Consider the following 10,013-nt stretch of genomic DNA (forward strand, 5'->3'; position numbering starts at 1 on the left):
TGCAGCCAGCCATGTGTCCTGGCCCCGGGAAGGACCATGGCAGCATCTCCCACCTTTTATTCCGCCCGTGTCCTGCCTGACTTTCCACTGCTGCCCTTAGGTGGGGTGGGGGGCAGGCCCTGGAAGCAGGCTTAGGCTGGGAGGCCCGGAGGGTGCTCTTCCTCAGAGGGCCTCAGAGGGGACAGGAAGCCCCCAGGTGGCTTCTTTGGGCATCTGGTGAGTGCTCTCCAGGCCACAGGGCCTGGCTCTGGCCTCTGGGTGCACACTGGCCATGTGAGCACCTGTCCTTGCCTTCCTGGGGGTGGTTTGGGTGCTGGGTAGCACCCATGAGGTCACCTTCCTGTCAGTGTGCAGGGGATGGCTGGACAGTGCCCCTGAGCCTTGGGAGCCAGGCGGGCGGCACTGCTGCTGTGTCCTGTGTGTTACTTGCTGATCCCGCATCTGTTTGCCACTGCTTCTGTGAACCAGTGTTGGCCACGGCCGGTGTCCTGAGCTGGTGGCCCTTTGCATGAGGCCTTTAGTTTAAGATCTTGGCTGGGCAAGGGGCAGATCTTGGAACGTGTTTGCTCCTTGGTGCCGACGACGTGCTCCCCATGCTGGGGTGAGGCACTGGACGAGGGTGGCCCAGGGCCCGTGGTGCAGGAGCGAGCCTCGCCTACCACCGCCGGATGTACTTTTTTCTTTAACAGCAATAATTAGCCATTTTGGAGAAGGGGCGTGTCCGCCTGTGTGTGTGCATGTATATGCACGTGTGCATGCATGCCCACGTGTATGTGCACATGAACACAAGCATGTGCCTGTGAGCATGCCTGCACATGCACGTGGATGTGTGCCGTGCGTGTGCACACGTGTACATGTATGTGCACTGTGTGCCTGCACATACATGTATGTGTGCACGCATGTGCATGTGAGTGATGACAGGGAGGGAACCTGGTGGCCGAGGGCTTAGCAGGACAATGGCTGTGCCCAAGCTCTGTGGCTGGGCCGGGCCTGTTGGGGCCCCGTGGCTGTGAATGTAACAGTCCCTTGGGCGGAGGGCGCCAGCTGGCCTGAGTGAAGCCGGCATCAGCCGGATGAGCCTTTGCCTGCGTCTGGGTGTGGAGAGGGTGGCCTGGATCAGGCCGCGTGGCCGTGGCTACTGTGGCTGCCATGTCTTCTGGCCAGTGGAGCCCAGAGCCTGCCACGGTGCCTGGTTTCACCTACCGTGCTTTATTGCTTGTGATCCCGCGACGGGGGTGACTTTCCTGAGACCCAGGATGTGCCAAGACAGCCCGCAAGGGCCCAGAGTGGGGCGAGCTGGGTCCCAGAGGAGACAAGTGGGTCCCCGGCTTCCGTGGACGGGAGCAGCAGGAGGGTGGGGGCCGTGTGGTCCTTTTGCCTACATCCCGATGCTGCTGTTTCTCAATAAAGCCAGAGTTGACGGAACCAGGCTCCATGCTTCTTTGAGGCGTCCCCAGCCCGCCACTGGGCTGCACGAGGCTAACTTTCTGGAGACTAGGCTAGACCAGTTGCAGGGTGACTTGGGGGACCGAGACGCCTTCCCTATCTGGCACCCCCTGGTGGGTGGGGGCTCTGCTGCAGGCCTGGGTGTCCGCAGGTGGTGTTAGGCCCACTTGGGTGGGGCAGTGGGACCCTAGAGTCTGTAGGGAGGGGGATGACATGGAGCTGGGGGTCCAGGCTAGAGACAGGGAGCGGAGGGGTCAATGAGGTTCAAGGTGGACATAGCCCTGCCTTGTCCCTGGGGACCTGAGCTGGCCTGGCTCCTGGCCCACCCCTTTCCAAAGAGTCTGCCATCGGGGGTTCACCAGGGGTGCTTCCTTTTCTGGGGTCCTCGACGTTGAACCCAGTGTCAGTGTGTCTCGAGGCCTGAAGGCGGCAGCATTGGGACATGTGTGGCCCTGGCCGGGTCCCTGCGTGGCACTCTGGCCCCGGGGCACGGGTCACTTTGGGATGGCAGCCCCTGGACCGGTCTGTTTTGAACAAGACGTCCCCCATGTGGCCCACCAGTGGCCCTGCCTCTGAGGTGAGTGTGGACAGGCTGCCTGAGGTGTGGCCACACAGTGCGCACACGGACACAACCCGGGAGCTGGTCTGGGCCAGCTCTCCGATTCAACCCGTGGAACCAGGGACAGCGTCCTAAAGCCATGAGGAGACGGGCCTGGGCCCAGTGAACTACAGGGACCGCGTCCATGCGCGCTGCACCGGAGGCATTGCGTGGAACCCTGCCACCATTTAAACAAGGCCAGCCTTGGTGCGTGTGGAGGGCCACCTTTGCTCAGACCTGGAGCTGTGCCTGGGTGCCTGCCGTGTTCACCCGCCCTGGACAGGGGCCATGGGGACCGGCACCCCACTGAGAGGGCGGCCCATGGAGCCCAGACCTAGATAAGGAGTGGGAGGGGCCGTGGCCCCTCAGGGTACAGGGTACTCTGGAAGTGGGATCCCCAGGTGCATTCCCAGGGGCTGTGATGGGGCAGCCAGGCACTGATTAGCCATGTGCACTTGTGCCAGTGACGTGACTTCTCCCTGCCTTACTTTCTTCACTGTGCAGAGAGCGCACCAGCCCCTCTCACAGGCTGCTGGGGGGCTGCTGGGCATGGGCCGGGCCTCCTTGTGGACACTGGGAGCTGTGAGAGTAGATTCAGGGCATGGGGAGCCAGCCTGGTCCCCGGCCGGCCTGGGCTGGCGGAGGGACTGCTGGGCCCTGAGCCCTGAATGGCGAGGGCCGTGGCGTGGCGTTTCCCACCCTCCGGAAGCATTTACTGCACAAGGGTGACAGCAGCTTCGTGTCAGGCGTTTACTCCTGGGGACGGTCCAGAGAGCGAATTTGGCCCCTGCGTGGCCTGCTGTAGCCAAGGAGCCAGCACGCAGCACCAAGCCTTGACCTTGGGGAAGGCCACACAATGGCTGGTGGAAACCAGCTCAGTCCTCCCGCTGTTGCCTGGGGCTACGGACAAAATGAAGGCGAAAAATGCACAGGCGGGGGGTGGGTGCTGATGAGGGGCCCAGCGGGGGCCGGGTGGTTGCCTGGAGACTCAGCAGGACGTGGACTCGGCTGAGGGCACTGTGCCTCCTGCAGTGGCACCAGGTGTCCCCAGGAGCGGCCAGCACTCAGGCTCACCTTCAGGGGTACCTGTGGGCGGCAGTCAGAGGTGAGCACCAGGCCCAGGCAGCCTTCCCGCCACCTTCCAGGCCCTGCACGCAAGTGGACAGGACCCACAGTGCACAGGCGGCCACCTGACCAAAGGTGCAATTAGACACAAGCACAGCAATACTATGGACAGATGCACACTCATGCACACGTGCAAGGACAGGTAGACGGGCTCACGCTGCATTCGCTGCCAGTCAGGATGCCTTGACCTTGGCTGGACACCCCCTGACCTTCCAGGGCCTCTGTGCCAGTGAGCATGCCTGCAGGGACCAGGCAAGGTGCCCAACCTGAGCTCACCACTTCAGGGCCCTGCTCCTAGGGGGACAACTGGCCCTGAGAGGTGCCGGGGGCCCTGGAGAGCCCTCCCCAGGACCTTGACCCTGAGCGGGCCCTTGCCTGAGGCCCCGGACTGCTGCTTATCAGCTCCCTCTCCAGAGGGGGTGGCTGCCCACAGCTGCAGCCCCTGTTGCCCACGGGACCACTAGTGGGTGGGGCTCCCTCCACGCCTCCATCTGCTCAGGAGCGAGCAGGGACGACCCCGGAACTCCTGACCTCGGCTGGGCCCACAGGCCACTCCTGCAGAGCCAGGTGAGGGGTGCTGCGGGGTGATTCTCGAGTAGGGGCATAGAGGGTGGCCACAGCCCAAGGGAGGGAGAGCGAAGAGGTGGGGGAGCTTTTCCCAGAGGAGCGGAGGCCACCACGGGAGTCGGCAGCCTTTCCTGCAGCCCTTCCTGGTGGCTCCAGGTGCCTGCTGGAACAAAGCACCACTCCGGGGTGACAGGGACAGTGACGGGAGTGTCTCTGTCTCACCGGGGCCATCTGCACAGGCTTCCCGCCTCCACTTCTAGTCTCTCCACCTTCCCTACTGCCTTGGGGGGGTGGCCCTCCAAGAGGTGACCAGGAGTGGGTCTGGGCCAGGCTCAGCAGGCCCTAGGGTGCACCTGAGGCAGGTGGGGTGGCACTGGGTAGAGGACTAACAACGCTCCTTGTCAAGCCCCGAGGGACACCTGGCCTAGTGCCCACAGCCCCTGAGGACACCCACTGTGGCTTCTCACCAGCTAGAAGGGCCACGGCTCGTCACCCTGGCAACTGGGCTCCTCGCAGGGCAGGTGGGAGATGGCAGCTGCCTGGCCGGCCCCCCTCCCTGACCTTCCCGTCCACTCCCACCCAGTCCCCGCCCCGCCGCCCCTCACCTGCAGCTGTAGCTTCAGGGCCCGCACGTGCCGTAGGGACTCCATGGTTTTCCTGACCAGGGCTAGGACAGAGGGGAGGAGGGCAGCTGAGCCCCAGGCAGGGCTGGCCATGAGAAGAGCAGGCCCCAGCACCTGCCACCAGTGCTCCCTGGCTGGTCCTCCTGTGTGTCCCCTCCTTTGTGCTGGTGGGACAATGAGACTGAGTGACCCCAAGTGACCACTGTGCAGAGGAGCAGTGACTGTCAGCTGAGCTGTCTCTCAGCCCAGGGCTCTCTGTGCGGGCCAAGTCGTACCCTCTGGCCTCCGTCGTAGGGCTGTGCGGGCAGGGCCCCTGGTGCTAGGGGCTGCTGAGCCTTCAGCCTGGTGTCTGCTCCACCGGCGGCCAGCATGTGTGTTACAGACCACTGACCCTTTAAGAGGTGGCTGCAGGCCCCGTCCAGCCCCTGCTTCACTGTCCCTGGCTGCCCTCCAGCACAGCGCCGGTGGCACCTCCAGCCAAGGGCCCATGCTACCAGGAGCCGAGATCCAGGGGGGTCTGGCTGCTCCTAAGCCGCTCCCACCAGTTGGAACTTTCTCTTCCCCTTTTTAACCAATCAATACCTGAGCGCACATCATAACCATCGAATGGTCTTATAGGGTGGGCTCGTTTTCAGGCCCATCACCTCCAAACAAGACTCAAGTAACAGCCCCCCCAGAACCTTGACCATTCGTAGGACGAGGCCCCCCGAGGGTGAGGTGGTGGAGCTAGGGGAGGGCTGGGTGGCCTGTCACTTGGGAGCTGGTCCCAAAGCTGGCATCCGGACCTGATGCCCACCCCTGTACTCCATGCCAAGCCCAGCACGCTCTCCCACAGAGCCTCCCAGGACAGCGTGGGGCCCCCACCCCACCCCCAACTAGCAGGTGTGTTAGGGGGAGGAAATCCTGGCCTTCCTCGAGGACTGGGGGACAGGTGGTCCTGGCTGCAAAGAACCGCTGAGCGCTGACAGCTGGCGGTGATGCCCCTCAGAGAGGGCTGTGGGACGCAGGCGTCGAGTCTGCACTGAGCCTGGGGCCTCGGCCACGGGACTCCTAACATCAACTGCCTGCCGGCCCCATAGCCTGGCCCCCACCTGCTCAGGAGGCCCAATGCTGCCCCCATCCTTCTGGGGCCCTGGTAGCTGAGGCAGGGCCCAGGGCAGGGCTCTGGCATTCGCTGAGGGCTGCTGGCCAGGGTGCAGCCCGTCTGGGCTTTTCAAGGGTCCCCAACCCAGGCTGGCCCCTCTGTCTGTCAGGGTTCAAGTGACCTGCAGCACGAGGCAGGGAAGGGGCCTGTGGCCCTCCATAGGCAGATGCCCGGCCAGACACGGGGAGATGCTTTGACTGTTCAGGAGATGAAGGCAGCCCCGTTCCCTCCAGACTTACCTGCAAACTCAGGAATCTGTGAATCTTCTACTTCGAACAGCAGCTCATCGTGAATTTGGGCGACCAACCTGGAAGACACATGGCCCAGGAGGGCGTCACCGTGATGCGGGCAGTTAGGACACGCCACTCGATCAGCGGCCAGGGGGTGTTCGCTGGGGTGTGCACACCAGGCACTCTGCAGAGGGGCCAGCCCACAGAGCACCTGGGCCCGGGGTGGGGGGGCTGATGCCCAGGGTCGCTGCTTAGAATTAACCGGTGCCTGGCAAGGGCACGGGGCGGGGAGGGGGCGTTGCTGAAAGTCTAGGCGGCAGGGAAGAAGGGTCTCCCCAACCCCCCGGACCGCACGGCGCAGGGTGCGGGGGCTTGGCATGGATTTAGAAGGAGAGTTTCCACTGACCGCCGGTGTGGGGCCTGCAGTGAGAAGGCGAAGGCGAATCTGCATGCAGGGGACCCTGGGAACACGCCCCCCCATTTTGAATGCGAGCTTAGGGGAAGGTGACGGGAGGGACAACCCTTTTAAATGTACTTTTGAAGTCAAATACTTAATAAAATTTGGAAAGTACATTCAAAATTTGAAAGTGTAAAACAAACCCCCCCTTAGCTCCCCAGCTCCCCGGCCCATGCCCCAGGCGCTAACCTGCCAGCCCGAGGCTGAGCTATGTGCAGAGCCCTCAGCTGCCCTGCTCCCGGGCCCTGCATGGGCACCCGCCGCAGCCCACCCGGCCAGCTCCTGCCCAATGCCCGCTGGGCCCCACGACTCTTCCTGACCCGACTGCCCATCCCGGCCTCCCCCGGGGCCAGTCCCCGCGCTGGAGGCCGCCTGCTCTGTCTGTGCAGACAGCCCCAAGCTGACCCCTAAGCCCCGCTCAGGCCCCCTTGAGGCGTTTGTCCCCGCCTGCCTGGCAGAGAGAGGAAGCAGAGCTGGGGGAGCTGTGGGGAGGGGCTCTGGGAGGAGCCCTCGCTGCCTGAGAACCACTGCCCAGAGGCGGGAGGGCTGAGGTTCCGGTGACCAGGTTCCAGTGACTCGCAGGCAGGATGCAGCCAGAGGGACACAGCGATGGGCTCCTGAGGCTTGGGTTGGCTGCACAGAACACGTCTGTAGCTGGATCCAGCCAGACTTCTCATGCTCTTAGAAGGTGGGGTCTGAGTTGGCTCGCGTGCCTTAGGCAGATGACATGCCCGAGACCCAGTGCCCACCCCTCCCTCGGGGTGCACTCAGGGAGGGGGAGGGGCTCAGCCCTCCAGGAAGGACAGTGGATGCCAGGGGCCTTGTGTGCTCTGTCCTTCGTGTGACCTGGTCGGTCTCTGGAACTAGGCCTTTGAGGGCTGGGGCCACGTCCAGTCTTGTCACCTCGCTGCCTGTCCCCGCAGGCGCTGCACGTGGAGGAAGGGGCAGCAGGCAGACCGCCCTGCGCGGTGAAGCAGTGGCCCAGCGAGCAGGAATTCGGGCTGCGCTGGCTCTTCTGGTGGCTGCCGTGCGGGACTCCGTAGCAGGGTTCCGTGGGGGTCTCCGCCGTGTGGGACTGTGTAGCAGGGCTCCGTGGGGTCTACCGCAGACACTCTTCCTTCCATCGTCGTCGAGTGGGGTGGCAACGGGGCCGTGTCCCCAGCTACAAACATTTCCCAGGCTCTCGGGGGGGTGGCCCCCGAGGGGCAGACCCTGCAGCCCCCAGGCAGGCTCTGTGAAGGGCTGACGTGGCTGGGAGCTGGGTGCCCTTCTGACCATCAGTACTCTCTCCTTTGGCCGGTAAGGCGACACCTTACCACGACACCAAGAGGGAAAGGGCCAGGGAGCCAGGGGACTTTGGTCCTGCGGCCCTGCACCCTCGGCCAGTCAGCAGCTGGTGCTCCGGGCTTCTGACGAGGGGGCAAGTCCGCTTTCTGGAGCATGGGCGGCGGCACTTGGGCGTGTGGTACCACTGTGAGCGCGCACCCCAGGGTGAAGCCTTGGGCGTCATACCCCAGGCCGCTGGCCGCAGCCCCTGTGACTGCCCCGGAGGGCTGTGCCTGTATTTGCGGGGCAGCCTCTGGCCCAGTGCTGTCGCCGTGGCCCTTCCAGATGCCGGGTCAGGCTGGCGGTGCTGGCATCGCCTTCTTGACTTCACCGCGAGGCCTCTGGCGGGGTCTTTGGCTCCCACGGGACTTCGCTGTCACATGGGCAGAAACCTCGGAACAGGCCAGTCTTGCAGTGGTGGTTTTCACACCTCTCGAAATTACATTGTGAAGTCTGAGCCTAAGAATAGGTCTGAGCTGTTAGTCACTCACGTCACTGTCAGCTGACGGCGACAGCACCACATCCTACCCGGGCATCAGGACACAGGGAAGCGGTGGAGGCAGATGCCCCGTGCGGGCGCGTGAACACAGGTGCCAGGTCCGCTGTTCCCGGGAAGCCAGCTGACTGCTCAGGTTACTGCCTGTCCCTCTGTCCCACACTGGGACAGGGCGCCCCGTGGGGACAGTCCGGCAGAGCCTCGCCTCCCCTCCTGTGTGTGGCCTGCCTCCTAGGCCCTCTGTTCCATCTGCTCCACGTCCCCTTGCTGCGTCCCCGTCCACTGCAGGCACAGCTGGGAGGACGGCCCGCCTGCCTTCCCTCCATCTCGACATTCGAGGTCCTGCCACCTCCGGCAGTCCCGAGGCGCCCCTCCTTGGCCTCTTCCTGAGGCCGAGAGAACAACCGTGCCTCGGTGCTGGGCGAGACCTGGCGCAGGGTACCCTCGGGAGCGCCTGCCCTAGGAGGTGGCCAGAGGTCCGAGGGCCGCCCGGATGGCGAGCAGGGACCCGACTTCCCCAGGAGGCCCTGTGCCTGCCCTGCTGTCTTCGTGCCGAGCACAAAGGAGCCAGGCCGCCGCCCAGGGGCTGGGTCAGGTGGGGTCCTTGTCCCTCCATGGAGGCCCACGGGTGGCTCAGTTCTGCACGAATGTGGACATTCGGGTCGCGCCGAGCCTGTTTCCCCGTGCCTCACTCGGGTGTTGTGGCCGACAGCCCAGAAGCTTCCTCCCAGCTGCACCATGATCCGACACCTAGCGAAGCCTCTGCAGAGGCCGCGGCAGGCCCACCAACGCTGACAACCCAGCCCAAGACAGGCGAGTTCTCCAGGCGACAGCAGAGCTCGCAGCTAGAAGCCCCCCGGGACTTCCTGCTGGGCGAGGCCCCCTAGGGTGACTGGACAGGCCTCCAGAGGTGCGTGCGTCCCTTGCACGACTGTGGGCCTCCCGGACACACGTTTCCATCACGCTGCCCAGGCAGACAGCTCACACATAGCCCACGCCTGCCCTGTGGACACGGCCCACATGCCCTCCACAGCGTGGGGAGGACGCAGCGCGTTAAGTACCACCGTGCTCCGACCGCCAGACATGACACGGACCGTCATGGGTCATGGAAGCATTTCTAAGGAAAGGAGGGGCTGCTGACGGAAAGAGGGCCAGCTGGGCCGTTAAACTCCTGGGCGAGAATTGTTCACACTTACCCAGGGCTCTGCCACCAAAAAAGACCCCAGGTCCTCACATATCAACTGCTTTTATGGATCCCACAAAACCTGAAGACGGATCAGACTTTTCTAGACTTACAACATCACAGATGCTGAACCACCTGCCCAGGTGGTAAGCGGGACAGGCTGCTCACAGCCCTCCCACGTTTACCCCCTCGACACGACACAGGTGAGCAGGACACGCGCATTCAGAGATTCACCAGAAGACCCCTCGGATGATCTGGGCGTGGCAGGGGGGACGCGGTGCGGGAAAGCGTTTGCTCTCTCTGCTCTTGTCTCTTGCCTCCCCAGTTCCTACAGAAGTCAGAGCCGTAGCCCAGACTCCACCCAGTACAGGGACCAGAAGAGTGACTGGACAGTGCTCCCAGCCGGCTGGGGTCTCAGGCATGGGACCCTCCAGCCCTTCCCCCAGGCCCTGGGGTGACAGCACAGGTATGGCCTCCTGCCAGGCTGCTTCTCCCCAGGGTAGAAGATGGATGCAAAGAGGGGTGGCCGACGGTGGTTCTGTGGGGCTGGCGGAGAGTCTCCTCCCCTCTCCTGGACTGGGGTGGCCTTTGCCTGGTACGCACTTATGCGCAAAGTGGCCGAAACTGCCAAAGAGACACAGGCTCACAAATCAGCACGAAGAGTAGAACATATGTGAAAACCTATCAGAGAGGGCTTGGCAGAGAGAGACGAGGGCTTCAGAGAAAGGAAAAGCAGGCCTCGGAGATGCCGACTCGCGCCGCGCCCCAGGGAAAGCTGTGCGCAGAAGGAGATGGGAGGCAGGAGGCAGAGCCCCGCC

At 63.9% G+C, this 10,013-nt stretch overlaps 1 protein-coding gene across 1 annotated transcript in view; it reads right to left on the reverse strand.

Annotated features, from left to right (window-relative positions):
* Positions 1–2,944: 2,944 nt before the first annotated feature.
* The window catches only part of POLN (DNA polymerase nu), a 93,364-nt gene continuing 86,295 nt past the window's right edge, over positions 2,945–10,013 (reverse strand). The window contains exons 22-25 of the mRNA XM_023520235.1: positions 9,736–9,753; positions 5,743–5,822; positions 4,342–4,403; positions 2,945–3,130 (exon numbers count right to left, since the gene is read on the reverse strand). Of these exons, the coding sequence (XP_023376003.1) occupies positions 2,945–3,130; positions 4,342–4,403; positions 5,743–5,822; positions 9,736–9,753 (346 nt within the window). The remainder of the gene's footprint in view (positions 3,131–4,341; positions 4,404–5,742; positions 5,823–9,735; positions 9,754–10,013) is intronic.

Source organism: Pteropus vampyrus, unplaced genomic scaffold (assembly GCF_000151845.1).
Source record: "Pteropus vampyrus isolate Shadow unplaced genomic scaffold, Pvam_2.0 Scaffold253, whole genome shotgun sequence".
Taxonomy (NCBI): domain Eukaryota; kingdom Metazoa; phylum Chordata; class Mammalia; order Chiroptera; family Pteropodidae; genus Pteropus; species Pteropus vampyrus.